This window comes from Conger conger, chromosome 14 (assembly GCF_963514075.1).
Source record: "Conger conger chromosome 14, fConCon1.1, whole genome shotgun sequence".
Classification (NCBI taxonomy): Eukaryota; Metazoa; Chordata; class Actinopteri; order Anguilliformes; family Congridae; genus Conger; species Conger conger.
In genome coordinates, this window is record NC_083773.1 from 34811868 (window position 1) to 34833048 (window position 21181).

The 21181-nt window shown below is 44.8% G+C and overlaps 1 protein-coding gene across 1 annotated transcript in view; it reads right to left on the minus strand.

Moving 5' to 3' along the window:
* Nucleotides 1-1641: 1641 nt before the first annotated feature.
* Nucleotides 1642-21181, minus strand: part of unm_sa1614 (un-named sa1614) — a 71301-nt gene continuing 51761 nt past the window's right edge. Inside the window, exons 17-28 of the mRNA XM_061218983.1 lie at nucleotides 19160-19346; nucleotides 17731-17816; nucleotides 15448-15563; nucleotides 11717-11784; nucleotides 10335-10442; nucleotides 9507-9765; nucleotides 8720-8896; nucleotides 8268-8331; nucleotides 7911-7972; nucleotides 7082-7260; nucleotides 5349-5471; nucleotides 1642-4145 (exon numbers count right to left, since the gene is read on the minus strand). Of these exons, the coding sequence (XP_061074967.1) occupies nucleotides 4071-4145; nucleotides 5349-5471; nucleotides 7082-7260; nucleotides 7911-7972; nucleotides 8268-8331; nucleotides 8720-8896; nucleotides 9507-9765; nucleotides 10335-10442; nucleotides 11717-11784; nucleotides 15448-15563; nucleotides 17731-17816; nucleotides 19160-19346 (1504 nt within the window). The 3' untranslated portion in view covers nucleotides 1642-4070. The remainder of the gene's footprint in view (nucleotides 4146-5348; nucleotides 5472-7081; nucleotides 7261-7910; nucleotides 7973-8267; nucleotides 8332-8719; nucleotides 8897-9506; nucleotides 9766-10334; nucleotides 10443-11716; nucleotides 11785-15447; nucleotides 15564-17730; nucleotides 17817-19159; nucleotides 19347-21181) is intronic.

A 21181-nucleotide genomic window follows, 5' to 3' on the forward strand; every position in this document is an offset into this window, starting at 1 on the left:
AAAATCTATATCTTTGTTTGTATCTTTGTTGAAATCGGCCCAGAGTTGACTGCATGGTATGATAATTTACTGAAATTCAGCAACTGATTAGCAGCCAGTTTCAATTAGAATTTTTAAGAAAATCTACTTTGGAGCACGAAGATTGAGAAATTCTGAAATGAGAACTGTGTGATTTGAGCAAACCTCCCTAATTTTTTGGGGTTTAGTGGTTACTTGAATTAGAATCTGTCCTGTGTGTTTGGGAATGAGGGATTTTAAAAAAATGTAATCAGTGTATAGAGTGTGTCTCTCTGTGTGTGCGCATGTGTGTGAATTGCAACGGTTTCCATTGGCCTTAAACTGGAGCCCTGCGAGGAACTCGGTCTCCGATCCTGCATCCTGTTATCTCCTGCCCACTCCAGGAACATTTTCCTTAATACAAATACAACTGTTCTTTGTAGGCGGTGATTAAAAGTAAATCATTGGTTTGCCGGTTGGGGTTCCGTATTAAATGAGCATGTAGCATTATGTAATTGACCCATATTGACATAACCATCTCTTCCCCAAGTCAGTAGAAGTCACAAAACTGGTACTTTTTTTTTCTTTTTTCTTTTTTCTTTTTTACAGAAACATCTGTTCATCTCTTTTGTTTTAGGCATAAATGTGGAAGGCATTTGGTTTCAGAAATAAACAGAAATGCATGTGACGTTGCTGTTGCTTATTCTTCTAGACTGAAGTTGGTTTACAGCCTGATCTAATGGAAATGTTAATACATGCCTAAGTTACTGTACATTAATTGATAAATTATCACATATTTAGGTTATTTAGGGAAATATTTCACCAAGGCGGCTCATTTATTAAGCGTACGCATGCAGTGCCATTAGACAAAACTTGACTTTCTAAACCAGGGTCCTCAAGCTCAAATCGTAGAGGGCTGCTATGTCTGGGTGGCTTTTGATGTGTCCTGCATTTAAGTACTTAAGTCACCGACTGGCAAAAGTGTGTGCAAAAAAATGTGTGTGTTTCCACACTGCAGTCCCCAGACTGCAGTCCCCTACCACTAGACTTAGGACTTTGACCCCAGGTGAAGGCAGGGTGGAAAACCTGGAATTCAGCCCTCGAGGACCATAATTTCAGTGACTGTTATGAACTTCAGTCCCTTTTATGCTTTCAGAGGACTGACACTCCCAAGATGCCGTCACTCATCTGTCTTGGAGCAGTGGACACAAAGCTGGCAGTGTACAGGAGCACTTCTCTGTATAATGATTAAGAATCTCTTCAGGAAATGACAAATACAGAAAAGGGGAAGAACTAAAAATACAGGATATGGGAAGCAACACAAATGTGATTTGGTTCCTGCTTTATGGACCCGACAGTTTTGTTTACAAAAGCCTGATTGCTGGCTCTCTTGCTTTGACCTTGCTTAGTTTCTACCTTGCTTTTTTGAAGGTAAAAACTACTAACTGTCACCAATTTAATTTGAAAACAGGGCAATAAATTAAGCTACCACCATTTACTCAACATAGTATAATCTGTCTTAATGTTTTATTAAAATAAGCTTTTCTGCACCAAATTCATTTAAGCACTGGACTTGTAGTAATGTGCAAAGCATCATGGTAAGCATCATCAGAAATGTAGCAAAAATGAGATGTTGCCTTCATGTTGCGTTCTTATCACTTTAATATGTAACATTCATAATAATATAAACAAACATACACTGGGAAGTTCCATGTTTTACCGCCAAACCCATATAAAACAAATTAAAATATAAATCATTTAAGAAAATAAAAAAATGAAATTGAAAAATGAAAATTGCATGACAGACAAAATACAGTACTTTTAATCAAATACGAGATACCATAAATAAAAGTAAAAACAAAAAAAAATACTGGAGGCTATTGAAAAGCTTTACTGAAATGCATCATACATTAAATATTGAAATAAAAAGATTTCACTCTCCCCATCCATCAATTTAAAAAAATACCAATGATATAACAATTATGACATTTTTATATAGGCCTACTCTTTAGTTATTACAGCTGTGGATCACGGACAGGAAACGGGCCAGAACTAAACCGTTTTTGTGCAATTCTGTAGAAAAATAAAATAATTGCCTGTAATTGTGGCTTACGGATAGTGGGAAATTATCCTTGTGTGAATCACCAGTTAAATCAGGGCTGCCCAATCATGTGCCAGGGAGGGCCGAGAGCATGCAGGTTGTCATTCCAACCAATCAAAACAGCGGATGATTTGACCAATTAGTTCCCTCCTCTCTGGTTGAAGGTGTGTTAACGAGTGAAATCATTGGGTGTAGTGATTGGTTGGAATTAAAGCCTGCGTACCATGGCACATAATTGGACACCCCTGAGTTAAATACAGGACAGCGTGTTTTAAACAAGCTAAATTAAAAATTATAGTTATAGTTTTCAAGTATTCACCCTTGACCAGCGTGTGTCAAATCCCAGAGCCCAGGGGTTCACACTAATAACACTAAAACAGGTACAAAGCACATTGAACATAGTTCTGACACAGTTTCCATGTATGAAGTCATGCGTCTGAAATGTCCTTATGAACGCTTATTCAAAAAACCTACCCTGACATTCTCAGAACATTCTGTGAGCAGGGGTGTGCAGGAAGCACACAGAACCCGCCCTCTCGTGTGAGTGAGTGAGTGAGTGTGTGTGTGTGTGTATGTGTATGTATGTGTGTGTGTGTGTGTGTGTGTGTGTGTGTGTGTGTGTGTGTGAGTATGTGTATGTGTGTGTGAGTATGTGTGTGTGTGTGTGTGTGAGAGTATGTGTATGTGTGTGTGTGTGTGTGTGTGTGTGTGTGTGTATGTGTGTGTGTGTGTGTGTGTGTGTGTATGTGTGTGTGTGTGTGTGTGTGAGTATGTGTATGTGTGTGTGTATGTGTGTGTGTGTGTGTGTGTGAGTATGTGTATGTGTGTGTGAGTATGTGTGTGTGTGTGTGTGTGTGTGTGTGTGTGTGCGAAACAGTCACGCTGCTCTGAGTAAATGCCTGTAAAAAGGCCTGTTGTGAAACAACCTTCCCATGATAAAAGGCCTGAGGGTATTTGACCTTGTGTTCCTAAATGAAGCTGGCACAGTCCACCTAATGGTTTTGCTTTCCTCGAATGTGAGAGTGACAGCTGTTGTAAGCGTGACATCGTGCACATCCTGCTTTCACTAGAAGCACCAACTGCCAACCAAAACAAATATTGTTTGTGTGAGGCAAAAACATTCTTTGCAACACACAGGTACACACACACACGTACGCACGCACGCAAGCACACACTGTACCCTGTCTTTTAGATCATTGGTTACTTTACCAACCTGACCCTCTTAGAGGGCGGGGTGTTCCACATCCTGTTTTCAGAAGGCTGTGCCACATTGCGCTTCCTACACCCAAATAACATTGCTCTTTCAGTCCACCGAGAGTACCAAAACATACTTTTTTATACAGGACCATAACATACAATACATTATTTATTTTTATTTTTTTTCATAAAGATGTTATATTACCTCACTTCTGAAAATCCATCCCACCATAAGACAAATACAATAAATTATCTTTCCAGGAAACAACTCCCATTCACCGTGTGTCAAGGAACGTGATGCGGAATAGCACAGTTGGTTTCCGCTAGATTAAAAAGTTTTTCTTTAAATGCCTCTGTTTGACTGGAGAAGGTAAGCAATGCAGAAATGCCCAAATCCTTGGAGTTGGGCTGATTTCAGTCATCTGAAACCAGATTTCAAAGGAGAAACTCTACAAAAACCCACACATTTGAGACGCCGTCTGACCTGGCAGCACAGACGCGGGACCTGAGGAGGAGAGAGCCCCAGTACAGTGGCTAGTATACAAGGCACCGCACGCCTTCTGAACTCTATTGTCAGGATATCATGAATTATTCACAGAGCACAAATGGAACGAGCAAGGTTATGTAACCCCTCTCTCTCCCTCTGTCTCTGTCTCTCCCCCTCTCCGTCCGTCTCTCTCTCTCTGTCTCTCCCTCTCTCTCACAGGCAAAGTTAAACGCTAACTTATTGGCGCGGGAGGGGAATGGGCTTCCACACCTGACACTGCGCTGTGCTTCAGTCAGACAGGATGTAGACGAACGAGGAGGGGAAGAGGCCCTTCTTGTGCGGCTGGCCCTCCACGTACCCGTGCTGAAACGATAAGAGAGAGGGCACAGGAGGGTTACTCCATTTGCTCCAAGTGCTTTTTTCCCCAGAACGAAAACAGATGGCGCCGTTAAAACAAGTGGGGGGTACGGAGAAAGGAAATTTGCAGGCTGAGGCCTTTCGGAAAGTGGAATGTGAAAGAGCTCTTGCTATCTTGATAGAATTAGCACATGTTCAGTACAACTTTGTAGGTAAAGCTGGAAGAGCATTTATAAGAAATGTTGTGACGTCACCAGTTTCATCTCCTTACCCTTTCTATTTTTCTCATTTATCTCATCCCTTTAGGCACACACACAAACACACACACACACACACACACACACACACACTTACATAAGCAAGACTGAATTCACTAATGTCAGGAAAATACAGCCAATTGTTTTTGAAGCACATGTGAAATCAATTTCTTGGACAGGAACAAGTGCAGGGAACTACAGGGCGACTGTACAGGGAACTTATTTTGCCAGAATGATTTCACATATATTTAAGGATGTGCTGCACAGTTGTTATCAGGGAAAGGATGGGTGTGTATGGCAGGGAAAAGGCTAAAAGAACATGTTGTCTGAATGAGGGAGTGACCTGCACAAAGAACCCGATCTCTTATTTTATCTTAGTGTATGTCATGTTAGCATCAGCGCTATCTGTACTGCAAGTCTGTTTTCTGTACTGAGCAAGGCGTGGCACTCGCGCTGAATGATCTCTCTGCTGACTCCATTGTACCCAGACACCCCTGTACCCTGGTGGGAAATGAATAAAATATGGAGGCCACACATATCAGTTTGACACGGAGGCACGGAAGGAAAGCACGGAAGGAAAGCACGGCAGTCACATGCTGAAGCTCCTGGCCCGAGCAACGCAGGCCCAGTATCCTTAAAAAACTGCTATGCCATGAGTAAAAGTCACCAGCTTTGTGTTCTTCATAAATAGCCCAGTGAATGTTATATCTGAGTGGTTCTAATAAACTGGCAAACGATGCCCATCTACCCAATTAATTTGTTCCTGTCTGTAAAAATCCCAACAAAACTTTGAAAACTAAAAATAGGCCTTTTTTCCCCAATTCTGGGCTGCGGGTTATTTTGGATGAGGCGCAACTGGCCATTGTCTTGGGCCTCTGGATGTCTGGTGAGACCAAATGTCCAGTTAATGCGGTGAGACACCATTTATGTAGCGAAATGGCGTGATACTTACCCACCAATCCGCATCGTCCTCTCCCAGGACCACGAGCACCTCCCCTTCGTTAAAAGTCAGCTCGTCATGGTGATCTGCCACGCAGTCGTAAACCGCTCTGACACGACGTACCTTTGGTCTCGACTGGAAAACACACAGACAGACCCCGCCACCAAATAAATATATGCAGAACTAAAGAGAAACACATATATAGAAGCCCATCACAGCCAGTGGTGGTTTAAGCCATTGGTTTTAGTCTCTAAAATGCAGTAAGCCCCCCTGTTAAGAATGTAGCTGAACTGAGCTTCCGACACATCCAGCCCATAGATGGCGCTAATGCCAAATGCATCATCGGTGTATGTGTCCTTTATTATGATATTATATTATTATTGTAGAAGAATACATTATATGAAAGTACACTGTGATAATATTACATGTCAGTGTCCCATATGTCATTGTACTGCTATTTTGTATCGGTTTCTATGTCCTGATACAATATTAGCTAGTAAGTGGTGCCAGGAAGTGAAATTGTTTTCCTGTCCACCAGGGGGCAGCACCAGCCCTTCAGGAAGGTACATACAGCTGTGATTAACTGTAATCACTGTAGCACTGTATCACTTAGGCCACTTACCTAATCAGGGGCTACATAAGAGGCCTAGCTCAGGCTTAGGGAGAGCTGGCTTTTAGGTTGGTAAGGACAGGTGGTTTTTTCGGATTATAGTTTTTGTTAAAGACCTTTTGTTTCTGTTACATTTTTGCTTTTACAAAATGGGCAGCCTGTAGCCAAGTGACTAAGGTACATGACTGTCTTGGTGGCTCAAGCCCCGCTGTAGCCACAATAAGATCTGTGCAGCTCTTGGGCCCTTCAGCGAGGCCCTTAAGCCCACATTGCTCCAGGAGGGATTGTCACCTCCTTACTCTAATCCACTGTAAGTCGCTTTGGTAAAAGCATCAGATCTAAATAACTGTAATGTAATGTAATGAATGGCAACACGCCAAACATTTTATGTCCACCGTCTGTCTGTCCACCACATGGTGCAGAGCCCCCCCAGCCCGTGACCACACACTATGCTGCATTACATTAATGGCATTTGCCAGAGCGACGTACAGTTGATTAGACTAAGCAGGAGACCATCCTCCCCTGGAGCAATGCAGGGTTAAAGGCCTTGCTGCCTTGGGCCCAACGGCTGTGCGGATCTTATTGTGGCTACACCGGGGATAGAACCTTGCGGGTCCCAGTCGTGTACCTTAACCACTACGCTACAGGCCGCTGTATGTCTGATATGATATGATTATACTGTATGATATTGGGTGGCGACACAGATGGTGCAGTGGGTAGCACTGCCGCCTCACAGCAAGGAGGTCCTGGGTTCGAATCCCCGTCGGCCGGGGCCTCTCTGTGCGGAGTTTGCATGTTCTCCCCGTGTCTGCGTGGGTTTCCTCCGGGTACTCCGGTTTCCTCCCACAGTCCAAAGAGATGCATATTAGGCTGATTGGAGAGTCTAAATTGCCCGTAGGTGTGAGTGTGTGAGTGAATGGTGTGTGTGCCCTGCGATGGACTGGCGACCTGTCCAGGGTGTATTCCTGCCTTTCGCCCAATGTATGCTGGGATAGGCTCCAGCCCCCCTGCGACCCTGTTCAGGATAAGCAGGTTCAGATAATGGATGGATGGATGGATGTATGATATTGGTAAGGGTGTTCTACATGTCTCTGTTGCAGCCCTGTGTGATTTTGGATAACTCCCCCCTCCTTACCGCTCCTTTCCTGGGCAGGGGGTGCGGGGTTCCTCCCTGGTAGCAGCTGGAGCTGCCGTTGGACTCCAGGCTGAGGGAGCGGGTGCAGGTGGGGGAGCTGAGGGACGGGTGTCGCCCTCCGGGCTGGGGGACCTGGTACAGGAACTGCGAGGAGTTGCCCTCTCCATCCACTCTGAAGCCTGCACAGCACACACAGCCAACATCACCCCTTTAATAGCAATAAATCGACTGGAAACAGACTCTTCCTAATATGCTGCTACACGCTGCTATAAAATACCCTAACCTGTGTTTTACTACAATATGGTGCTCTACACCACATACTCTATCACAGTGTAATATACTACACCGTGTATTACACTACACCATAATATACTGTGTAATATGTGGCACTATATTACACTATACCACGCACAATACTACACTACAGTATAAGTATCTCATAATCAACTGTTAGCTGTCATTTCTTAGTTCTCACAATTGTGTCTCATTATTAGTTAGAGTTGTGTTTGCAAGGATAGTTTTATTGCTACTTTTGTTGTCTATGCCAAAATAAATATTTATCTTTGTTCCTACATAAGTGTATATTATTCTTTAGCATTGTGGTGTATGACAATGGTTTTATAGATATAATCCATTGTCAGGTGAATCTACCAGGCCCAAGTCCTTATCTTTGTTGTATTCTTAGCACTTGTTTCAGCGCGCTTGTCCCTGGCTATGGGGTGCACTTTGTTGTACGTCGCTCTGGATAAGAGCATCTGCCAAATGCCTATAATGCAATGTAATGGTATTCAGCATCCAGCGGATGAGATGCTTTGAGCTGGGTAGCTACCTCGTTCTGGCAGCTCAGACAGGGAGTTGAGAGCAGTCACAGTGTATTTCGGTGACCCTGAGCTGAAAAATAAAAACAGGTTTGATGTCAATTAGTCTGTTGTCATAACATTGCTGTTGTCATAAAATTACACTCCCAAATTGGGCTGATTACAAGTCATGTATTTGCAGTTGATTTTGCACTTATAAGGACCAAGGACAAAGAGACTTGAGAGTTTAACTTCCCTTTCATAAAAAAGCTTTCCCTTACTGAGAAACGATTAAACAGACACGGTGCTTTCAGCACCTCCCCACCAGGGGGCAGTAAGTACATTCAGGTTCCCCTGCAGACAGCAGGGCTGTGCACCTGTACACTTACACAGGCTTCTGAAAGGATGATTCTGGACCGCCGTATGGCCTCGCACTGGCAGGGGCCCCGTAATCTAAACACACAAAGAAGAGGGGTATGAGTGCCCAGACCAGAGAGCCCCCCATCCCTTGCACATGCACACACACACACACAGACAGACACAGACACGCACGCACGCACACACGCACACACGCGCACGCACACGCACACGCACACACGCACACACGCACACAGATACACACACACACACACGCACACGCACACGCACACGCACACGCGCACACACACACACACACACACACACCAGCACACACACACACCAGCACACACGCGCGCACACACACACACACGCACACACACGCACGCACACGCGCACGCGCACACACACACACACACACACCAGCACGCGCGCACGCACGCGCACGCGCACACACACACACACACACACAGCCTGCTCTTACCCATGCCCGTGTGGCGCGGTGCGTGGGGGCTCTGGGGCAGGTGGGGCGTGGGCTCAGAGTAGGTGCGCTTGTGACGGATGGCGAGGGGCGGGGGCGGGGTGCGTTTCTTACTGCTCACACAGTCCCCCCACCCCTCAGGAGGGCTGACCGGGGGGGGAGGCGGGGGGACATTCGGCACTGAAACACACAGAGAGCATGCTGGGTATTCATTTAACCTTCAGTTATTCAGGGAAAGCCAATTGAGAGCAGAGCTCTCTTTCACAATGAGTACAGGGTGCAGGTTAAGAAAAAAAGTAATAAACAGACAAAACAATCTATCATTATTATGAAAAGCAAGTACACTCTTCAAATGTCATATTCTGCAATGATTTCAACTGATTATACTAATAGGAGTTGAACTAAATCAGTTTTGTACTTTTTCAGTGCATAAAATTAAAATTCTGCATTGTCTAGCTGTGTTAACACGAGAAATATCCAGCAACAGATGTTCCTGTGAATGTGTGTGATGTTGTTTTCAACTTTAAAATAGATGTCAAGTAAAAAAAGGCAACTTCTTTAAGAGAGCTTTGTAAACAAACAGAAGGTCAACAATACTGCTCTCGTCTTAAAGTAATTGATGGCTGCCCAACCTTCTACTATAGTGTACAGTGACGTGCTCCAAACGTATCGCCTGTAATAAAGCGAAGGCTAAGGATATAGTACAGCATGCTAGGCAAGCGAACCGCAGTGCATGCTGGGTAAAAATGTAATGGGGTAACCTTGTAGGTAGCGACAGGATGGGACTCACCTCTGACCCTGGGAGGGAGAGGGGGGGCGGGGGAGGAGGGGGGCGGCGGTGGGGGACTGTCCAGGCTGCGCGTCTGGGTGTTGGGGACGGCGTACGTCTCGCGCCGGTGGTCCCGAGCCAGAGCCAACCGACGGCCCACGCTAAAAAGAGCTCCTCCTCCTCCTCCTCCTCCTCCTCCTCGATCAGGCCCTGCGGTGCCAGTCGGGCCCTGGTACAGACTGAACGGCCGTGAGGAGCGCTCCTTCTTTACCGGACCCATCTGCACAAACACGACCCACGACATGCCTTAAGACTACAAACATAACCCAAAACACGCCTTAACATTACAAACACGACCCACAACCATGTCTTAACATTACAAATACAGCCCCTGATACGCCTTAATATTACAAACACAGCCTTGGAATTACATTACAAACACAGCTTTACCCTGCTGTACTGTAAATTCCAGCCATGCCAAACATAACCAGTTGGCTGAGCTGGTAGCTGGTCAAAGCTGTTAAATGTATAGCTTGAGATGGTCAAACCATGTCGAGCTGGGAGCTGGTCTCAACTGGTCAACCGCATTACATTACAAACACAGTGACAACAAATTAAAACACAACCCCACAGCCTTTACATTACAAACACTGCCATAACACTACAAACACAACACACTGCTCACATTGCTAAAAACACACAACTTACAGTACATTACAGACACAAATAATAGCGCTTTCATTGAAATCCTCTCCCAGCACAGCCCACTACATCCACTCCAGCACACGCTCCAGAGACATTTTGTGGGTGAAGTCAAGCCGGCACTGGCCGTCCTGTCGGGTCTCTGACCTTGTCATCCAGGTCATCGTCGCTCTCGTACAGGTCGTCCTGTCGGAGACGCCACTCGTACTCCACGTGCACGTGCATGTTGAACTGGTTACTCTGGGCCTGGTTTATCTGAGAGACCAAAGAGAGAGACCATCAACGCCTCCAAAGCCACGCAGTGAAAGCCCCGAACCGCCACAAAGTACTGAAACCCTTAAACCACCACAAACCAACAGCCTGAAAACACTAAACCTCCACCTAATATCACACTGAGGGCCCTACACCACCACCTAATACACATTTTAGTAATTTGGCAGACGCTTTTAATCCAAAGCGACTTGCAAGTGCATAGGTTCATATATATATATATATATATATATAAATAACATAATATAACACTAAAGCCGATACAACACAACATATCACACTAAAACCATCACAAAACAAAACCCTGAAACCACTAAACCACCACAAAAGATCACAATGAATTCACTAAACCACCTTAAAATATCACACTGACACCCTTAAACCACCACACCCTGAAAACACCACAAAATATCACACAGAAACCTGTCCATGCCACCAAAAAACACCCTGAAACCCCTACATCACATCACAGGAAAATAGTAAATAGTTTGAAATATGAATCAGTACATTAGCATTATAAACAGAAACTAGAGTGAAATAACTGCCTCACGGTTGTATGCCTCCACCAACCAATCAAGTTACAGTTTACATCCCTGTCTGTCCAGCAAAAACGAACTAAAATATAATCAGTTCATTCAGAGTCCAAGTGGATGTTTATGCCAAATGCGAAGAAATTCCCTCAAGGCGTTCCTGAGATATCGCGTTCACAAGAATGATGTGAGGTCACAGTGACCTTGACCCTTGACCCTTGATCACCAAAATCTAATCAGTTCAAGCCCTTGAGTCCAAGTGGATGTTTGTGCCAAATGTGAAGAGTTCCTGAGATATCGCGTTCACAAGAATGATGTGAGGTCACAGTGACCTTGACCTTTGACCGCCAAAATTTAAGTGGATGTTTGTGCCGAATCTGAAGAAATTCCCTCTTGGGTTGTTCCTGAGATATCATATCGCATTCACAAGAATGGGACGGACAGAAAGACAACCCGAAAACATAATGCCTCAAGGCCACGGCTGCCGGCATAAAAAATATTATCAATTTTACTGGAACTCCAGCAGAGGCTCAATCTTCTCCGTAAGATGACATTCAGGGTCTGTGCTTTCATTCAGCATTGATGTTCCTACTGTACTGTCAATCAGTCAGAAGCAATTACAGCAAGCCCTTATGAATCTCCCTGCAGTGCGCACTGCTTTAATGCAAGTCCCCTGGCACCCGCTGACAACATAAAATGGCCGTGATGGAAAGTTAAGGAGTTACTTACCAGCTCTTCACAGTGTGTGTGCTTCAATCTCCGAGCAATATCCAAGCCGGCCTCCCCCACCTCGTTCTCTAGAAAACAAATGGCCTGTCATCCATGTTCTCCCATTTTTACGTGTACTATCATTTCAAAGCCAGAGCACAATGCCACTAAATCCCGCAAAGGGTCATTTAAACAGCAGCATTTCTGTGAGGAACACTGACAGAGGGACCTGTTTGAAACACAGAGCCCATTGCTCCTGAATTAAACTGAAATTCACCGAATAGTTCTGGAGGGAAATCAGCTACTGTATGTATCACACTAAACATCAGAGAGCAAGGTGATTGGGTGGAACCGGGGATTCATGCTATGATCTGTATGTGTGTGTATGTGTATGAGATTGTACATGTATTCATAGTGTATGTGTGAACAGGTTGGTACATATACTGACATTTCCATTGGAGAGTACATGTTCGTTTCAATGAGGGAGATAGAGTTTGTTTGTGTGTGTGTGTGTGTGTGTGTGTGTGTGTGTGTGTGTGTGTGTGCATGTGTGCTGCTTCAGGTGGATCTCAGTGCTGACTAACAGTAAGGTGTGCGTGTGTGTGTGTGTGTGTGTTTCAGGTGGATCTCAGTGCTGACTAACAGTAAGGTGTGTGTGGGTTTGTGTGTGTCAGAGAGAGAGAGAGGGAGGCGGAGGGGGGTTTCTCTCAGAATATGTGGTTTTAGAGAAGACACAGAATTAGGAGAGGAATGTATGGCATTTGTGAGATATGTTCCCCAAACTAAAATAAACGGTAATGGAAACGCTGAGGCCATTTCATCACTCCTCACAGCCTCTGTTTACTCAAGAAGAAGAACTCATGCTGCAGAACCAGCAATCGATGTTTGCTTTGCGCTGGAGATTAGTGAGAATATCAGGGACATGCGAGCGAGCTGCCAATCAGCTGCTGGACACGGCTGGTGCGTACAGTCAAAGGGAAATTAACGAACTGCTCGTCAAGCCTAATCCTGTAATTACACTCTCAGCACACAACAGAGAGAAACTACAGCACCGCTATACCACGCACAATTGAGCTAGTATTGATCCACAATGCCTGGTCTGAGACAAACACAAAACACTGGACTAATCTCATCATAATATTCATTTATATAAGAAAGTGCTGTTCTTCCTGTGTTACGTTCCAGATGCAAGCCAGCACAGATTTCAGGGCAGGTGTCATGCTGGAGGCAGTAGCAGCAATGCAACATGGCTAAAAGACCAGGAAAGCAGGTCTGCATCTCTCACTAAAGGTAACCAGAACTGCTTTAGGAACTAAGCAGGTTCTAAAGGAACCCACTAGTGAATGCACAGTAATGATCCAATTGGTATTGTACTCTTCAAGGGTTCTGAATTTCTGTATGTTTACACTAGGACTCGGAACTGTACTGTCCTCTCAGGTCTACTTTTGCACTTGTTCTTGTGATTGATTTGCACTTTGTTGTACGTCGCTCTGGATAAGAGCGTCTGCTAAATGCCACGTAATGTAATGTAATGTAATGGTATGAATGCACAATAATGATCTAATAGTATGAATGCCTGCTGCCCTGTTATAATCCGGCAGTATGAGTGTACACTGCACAGTAATGGACACAGTAATAGACGTGGTGTAAGACTGTGGACTGAGGCTGTGACCCTGAATAAGGGCGCGGGTAGATCAGGGTGAGGGTGCCATGGGAAGGCGGAGGTGTGGGGGTTGGTGTGGCTCACTCATGTGCGTGGGTAGATCAGTAAATGGGGAGTGTGGGGGTGTGGAGTTTGGGTAGATCAGTAAATGGGGAGTGTGGGGGGTGTGGAGTTTGGGTAGATCAGTAAATGGGGAGTGTGGAGGTGTGGAGTTTGGGTAGATCAGTAAATGGGGAGTGTGGGGGTGTGGAGTTTGGGTAGATCAGTAAATGGGGAGTGTGGAGGTGTGGAGTTTGGGTAGATCAGTAAATGGGGAGTGTGGGGGGTGTGGAGTTTGGGTAGATCAGTAAATGGGGAGTGTGGAGGTGTGGAGTTTGGGTAGATCAGTAAATGGGGAGTGTGGGGGTGTGGAGTTTGGGTAGATCAGTAAATGGGGAGTGTGGGGGTGTGGAGTTTGGGTAGATCAGTAAATGAGGAGTGTGGGGGTGTGGAGTTTGGGTAGATCAGTAAATGGGGAGTGTGGGGGTGTGGAGTTTGGGTAGATCAGTAAATGGGGAGTGTGGAGGTGTGGAGTTTGGGCAGATCAGTAAATGGGGAGTGTGGAGGTGTGGAGTTTGGGTAGATCAGTAAATGGGGAGTGTGGAGGTGTGGAGTTTGGGTAGATCAGTAAATGGGGAGTGTGGAGGTGTGGAATTTGGGTAGATCAGTAAATGGGGAGTGTGGAGGTGTGGAGTTTGGGTAGATCAGTAAATGGGGAGTGTGGAGGTGTGGAGTTTGGGTAGATCAGTAAATGGGGAGTGTGGGGGTGTGGAGTTTGGGTAGATCAGTAAATGGGGAGTGTGGGGGGTGTGGAGTTTGGGTAGATCAGTAAATGGGGAGTGTGGAGGTGTGGAGTTTGGGTAGATCAGTAAATGGGGAGTGTGGAGGTGTGGAGTTTGGGTAGATCAGTAAATGGGGAGTGTGGAGGTGTGGAGTTTGGGTAGATCAGTAAATGGGGAGTGTGGAGGTGTGGAGTTTGGGTAGATCAGTAAATGGGGAGTGTGGGGGTGTGGAGTTTGGGTAGATCAGTAAATGGGGAGTGTGGAGTTTGGGTAGATCAGTAAATGGGGAGTGTGGAGGTGTGGAGTTTGGGTAGATCAGTAAATGGGGAGTGTGGGGGTGTGGAGTTTGGGTAGATCAGTAAATGGGGAGTGTGGGGGTGTGGAGTTTGGGTAGATCAGTAAATGGGGAGTGTGGGGGTGTGGAGTTTGGGTAGATCAGCAAATGGGGAGTGTGGGGGTGTGGAGTTTGGGCAGATCAGTAAATGGGGAGTGTGGGGGTGTGGAGTTTGGGTAGATCAGTAAATGGGGAGTGTGGAGGTGTGGAGTTTGGGTAGATCAGTAAATGGGGAGTGTGGAGGTGTGGAGTTTGGGTAGATCAGTAAATGGGGAGTGTGGGGGTGTGGAGTTTGGGTAGATCAGTAAATGGGGAGTGTGGGGGTGTGGAGTTTGGGTAGATCAGTAAATGGGGAGTGTGGAGGTGTGGAGTTTGGGTAGATCAGTAAATGGGGAGTGTGGAGGTGTGGAGTTTGGGTAGATCAGTAAATGGGGAGTGTGGGGGTGTGGAGTTTGGGTAGATCAGTAAATGGGGAGTGTGGAGGTGTGGAGTTTGGGTAGATCAGTAAATGGGGAGTGTGGGGGTGTGGAGTTTGGGTAGATCAGTAAATGGGGAGTGTGGGGGTGTGGAGTTTGGGTAGATCAGTAAATGGGGAGTGTGGGGGTGTGGAGTTTGGGTAGATCAGTAAATGGGGAGTGTGGTGGTGTGGAGTTTGGGTAGATCAGTAAATGGGGAGTGTGGAGGTGTGGAGTTTGGGTAGATCAGTAAATGGGGAGTGTGGAGGTGTGGAGTTTGGGTAGATCAGTAAATGGGGAGTGTGGGGGTGTGGAGTTTGGGTAGATCAGTAAATGGGGAGTGTGGGGGTGTGGAGTTTGGGTAGATCAGTAAATGGGGAGTGTGGGGGTGTGGAGTTTGGGTAGATCAGTAAATGGGGAGTGTGGAGGTGTGGAGTTTGGGTAGATCAGTAAATGGGGAGTGTGGAGGTGTGACTCACTCATGTGCGTGTTGGCCTTGGCCCGCAGCAGAAGTTTAAGGCACTCTGTTCTGTTGTGGAGGCAGCAGTAGTGCAGAGGCGTGTTCCCTCGGACAGTCTGCGCATCCAGGTGGTTACTGGGACAGAATGAAACAAAAATACTAATGAAAACATGGATTACAAGTCGATGGGATTTTTCTTTTTAAACTTTGCCTCAACTTTTGGCAAACATTCCACACAGATGTCCTCTGCATTCCTGGCACAGTATGTCCTGTGAAATTGTGGCTGGTAGAGAGAATACTTGATTCCGATTGGCAAAAAAATCATCTGTATTTGCATTTATATATTTGTATTTTATATTACATGAGTGAAAATACAACTGTTTTTCTCAACTGTACTGAGCTCATATTATTATATGAAATTAATCTATTACAAATGTAAACTGGAAAAAACACTAATTGTGTGTTTTGGTACAAAAATGCATCGTTGTGAAATATTTCATACTGAGTGACTTTATGACATGAAGGCCCAAGGTAACACATATGTCACATTTGCATATCTTTAGACTGGGGGGTCTACATGTGAAAATTTAGATTAAAATTTGTTATTGGGGTTGATTGGAGAAAAGGTTTGTACATATCTACCGAATTTTGATGGGGATGAACAAGTGATACAGGGTCCATTTGGTTTGTTAAGTGATCCATTTAATTGTCCTTTTGACAGTTTTACAGTAATTGTTTTTTTACATTTTTAAAGTATGTTTTACTAGACTCAGTATTATGTGGCATGAAGCATATTTCTGAAAAGATTCTGCTGGCTTTATAATGGCTGGCACAGAGACATTCATGAGTCTGCAGTTTAAAGAAAAACACATATGTGACTCCAAATGTATAGCAACGTTATGCCTCCAGACGAAAAACAGACATCAAAACCGACGCAATATTCCTGCGAACTGTCCCTTTAAAGACTGCTGTCAGAGCAGCTGCTGTCCTCTTGCACAACCTTGCTGCCCTCAGACCACAAAAACATAACACCCGGCTGCAATTGCCAGTCAGCAGTTTCAAGCTCTGCAGCGGCAGCCATTTTGTGACCTCTCATAAACATGCCTCCCCTTCAGCTCCTCCAGCTCTGCTGATGGGAGCGATCAGGCACTTCCTGCCTCACGCCTCCACTTCCTGTCACACACTCTCTCACATTCCCATATGCCAGGAGCCATTTCATTTGTTTACAAAAAGGGGCAGCTGCCGGCGCCCTTAACTGAGGCCGTCCTGGCTTACATTAACAACCATGATGTATGACCTCATTCGGGCTGCCCCCCAGTGGTCGACAAGTCGAAGCATATGCCAGGGAACCATTCTCGACTAAGATTACTTCAGTCGAATCGTCACAGGCAAAAGCAATTCCCTTGTGCATTAGCAAAAGTATGGTTGCAACTATAGCTAATGATTCCTTAGTGGAATGCCCACTGTCCACTACAAATACAATTATTGTTAAAATTGAAAAATCACCTTAGTGATTCATTAGTTTTCATCAAAATGAATGAAAACATTTAACAGTGGTGCTCAGTGGTTTATAACAAATATAAACAAAAACTTTAAAACTAAAAATAACAATTTATTTCAAAGGACTGCTGTTCCAGCTGACTACTGTCATACTCAATGTCTGCATATTTGAATGCCTTTGCAGTTCTTGTATGAATAAAATAACATTTCTAAATGCTCAAAATGTCATATGCCTGTGTAAGACTTTAACATTCTCTTGGTGTTGTTGGCCAAATATCTATACGAGTAAACAATACAGGCTATGGAACATTTGATTGACTCGTCAAATCGTCACTCCAAACCAGCAACTAAGGCTCTACTAAAAAATACTTTGTTGGGGCAGCCCAAGAATTATTTATATGAATGCAACATATTAATGTTGCCAAATCTTGGGAACACATTAGTAATTGATTTGTGTTATATTTTTGAGTATACCCTACCCTATCCTTCTATGAAACAATGTACAAATAGGATACAGTAGGCCATTGACACTGGGATGAAATACTTTCTTAAATGTACCATAGTATAACAAATTGTGTAATTAACTTACCACATAAGTGTAATTCTAAATTATGCACATACAGTATACACTTTATTAATGTTTTTTATGGGGTCAGCAGAAGTTTACACAAATGGATAGCTGTATCCCAGTAAATCCCAATTGCACTGCTTCATATTGAATAATTATATACACTATGAACAGTAAAATAATAACTGCTCTTTTCCTGAAACGGGAACCACCCCTCTCCTCTCAGTTCCTCACCAGTTGTGAACCAGGAAGTCTACCATGTGCAGCGAGGTCCGATCGGCCAATAGGACGGCCAGGTGGAGGGCAGTCTCGCCTTTCTCCTGCGGAAACGGTCCATGAACAGGAACAGGAAAAGAAAACAGGAAACAGGGTCACTCTGAGAGGAGGAACAACTGCACTCTGCCTTTATATAGTACAGACAGGTCATGCATAATGAAGCCTGATTTATACTTCTGCATTGAGTCTACACGGTGTAGCCTACGCAAGTAGCGTATGCCGTTGAGAGCATTTATACTTGGGGTGTTGGGGTGCCTGCGTCGCCCTGCAGTTACACCGCCAAAATGCTTGTTTTCGCCGTCATTATATCCCATATTCATTTGCGATTAACTGTACGGATCTTACTTCCATTAAATTAACAGCAGCTGAAAACAGCGGCGGAGTTCCCATAGGACTGTAAAAGAGCTTGTCCACGAGTTCAAGTACACAATGAGCTTGACATTTTATTTTAGTTATACTTTATTTGAATTGCTTAACAATGTAATGTATGTAATGTTTAAGCCTCCGTGAGCCAGCCAGCTAAATTGCTTGGAATTACGCATCACGTAATCACTTTACTTTCACTCTGACATCTTTTTGCCTTCAAAGTGCGTCTCAATCATGTGCTGCGAACACACCTCCGAAGTCACCTTTTTTTGAAGGACAGATTACTAATCAGGCAACAAGTCAACTGATTTTGCTTTTGGACACAGCACAGGCGACTGAAACTGATCAATGGCGGAGCAGCCGGAAATGATACCAAGTGGACCAATCACAGTTCTTAGGGTCCGTGTCACTGCAACGTGTAATTACATTTCTGGGGAGGTGCGTGTCAGGCTACGGCTACAAGTAGACTACACCAAAGCCTCTGCATAGACTCGACGCAGAAGTATAAATCAGGTTTGAGTGTGAGGTGGGTGTTAAACAGTATGGCAGTACACCTGTATTGGCAAGTGTTGGATGGGGACAGCTGTTCACCTGAGCAGGGTTGGAGAGAGGCAGTTCACCTGCACACAAGTGCTGGGAGGGTGTACCCACAGGTGTGTGTGTGTGTGTGTGTGTGTGTGGCTCCTTACCTGCACAGGTAGATATGTGCATGGCTGTGTACCTGCACATGTAGGTGTGTGTAGCTCTGTACCTGCACAGGTAGGTGTGTGTGACTCTGTACCTGCACAGGTAGGTGTGTTTGGCTGTGTACCTGCACAGGTAGGTGTGTGTGGCTCTGTACCTGCACAGGTAGGTGTGTTTGGCTGTGTACCTGCACGGGTAGGTGTGTTTGGCTCTGTACCTGCACAGGTAGGTGTGTTTGGCTGTGTACCTGCACAGGTAGGTGTGTTTGGCTGTGTACCTGCACAGGTAGGTGTGTTTGGCTGTGTACCTGCACAGGTAGGTGTGTGTCGCTGTGTACCTGCACAGGGCTGGGCAGCGGCTGGCCCAGGTCCATCCTCTCGGCGTAGAGCTGCAGCAGGGAGAAGATGTCCCGGCTGCGCACCGCCTGCTGCAGACTGCGCCGCAGACTGCCCGCGGAACCGCCACTGCGCTGCGCAAACTGGTACTCCACGTACTTACACAGGATGAAGTCCTTCCGCTCCGACCTGCAGGGGGCGACATAGGCAGGACAGGGGCGTCACTGTGAATACTGAAAATGACAACCTCACTGCAGATATTCAATATTACAGCCACACTATGAAGACTGAACATTACAACCTCACTGTAGAGATTCAGTATTACAGCCACACTATGAAGACTGAACATTACAACCTCACTGTAGAGATTCAGTATTACAACCACACTATGAAGACTGAACATTACAACCTCACTGTAGAGATTCAATATTACAGCCACACTATGAAGACTGAACATTACAACCTCACTGTAGAGATTCAGTATTACAACCACACTATGAAGACTGAAAACTACAACCTCACTGTAGATATTCAATATTACAGCCACACTATGAAGACTGAACATTACAACCTCACTGTAGAGATTCAGTATTACAACCACATTATGAAGACTGAAAATTATAACCTCACTGTACAGATTAAAAATTACAACCACATTATGAATACTGAACATTACAACCTCACCATGAATATTCAATATTACAACTGTACTGGGAATCTATACACTGCAACTTTGACATGAATATACATCACAGCCTAACTGTGGATATATGACATTACAACCTCACTGTGAATATAAAAATAGCAGTGTATCTCAGCCAGCGTCACTAAAGTCCATATAAACACCTCCACACGGTCAGTTCGGCCTCGTCCAGGGGGACAGAGGGGGTCCACTGTCCACATCATTAAGAGAAGTATCACCACTCTTTCCTCCATACAGTCTCCAGGGAGGCAGGCACAAGCTCATTAGCCGTAAGTCTACAGCTCTAAAAGGAAAAAGGGTAATGATGGAATTTGGCCAGTTCCTCGTACTAAAGATCAGGCAGTTTGGAGAACGTGGGAGGCTAATTGAAGCGGAAGGTGAGAATGGTCATGCCTAGCCTTATGTATGCATCCCACAGTGCAGCGACAGCACGGTGATGGCAGATAGCTGCACTGTTATAACGAGTATCACAATGTGTGCAAATGTGTCTGCAGACACTGTACACACACACACACACACATACAATACTGTACAAGAGTGTTAGGCCGCTCGAGAAAGTTATTTTTATCATTATTTATCCATTCTGTGTATATTTTCTCACAAAGTAACACGATATAACATTATAATAAACACAAATGAATATGATCGCAATACAAATTAACTAGAATTTCTTGTGTTCTCAAAAAGGTTGATATCCTGTGAGATGGCTAGAAGAACACGTGTTTGCTTCTGTTTTGGTTTTGCTAAATTCCACCAGCAGCACACTTGGTTCCGCTCGTCAATACCTCATTATGAATATATGGAATAGCTGGAGTCCTTCAAGGTGCGGTTTGAAAAAACAGTTTGACACACATAAAACCATAGTTCTGCATCAACAAGGCCAATAGCCCATCTAACCAGAATTTCAAGGTGTGGTGTTCAAACTGGCATTAATAAATTTGAAGAAACTGGGCAAGTTGAAGACAGGATACAGAGTAAGTCCCAAGAGCTGTCTGCATTCATGAATAGTACTTAAAGGTCACTTCTGACGGAATAGAAGGAAATCCAGTGAAGTGCTTGCTTAGCATCTGTTACCAAAGTACACACGATAAGTCTCACAAGAAATTGTCTTTCAGGGTTCTTGCAGAATGGCAGTACATGAAAGACCACAACGCATAGAGTGACAAACAGAGCAGGAAGTCTCATGGAGCAGATGTGAAATACAATTAGCAATGTAAAATGTTTGGTTCACAAACACACAGTATGTCAGAAGAGGAGTGAAATGCATTTAAGCCCGTCGGCAGCAGCTCGGTCATGGCTGGGTTATGCATTTCAGATGAGC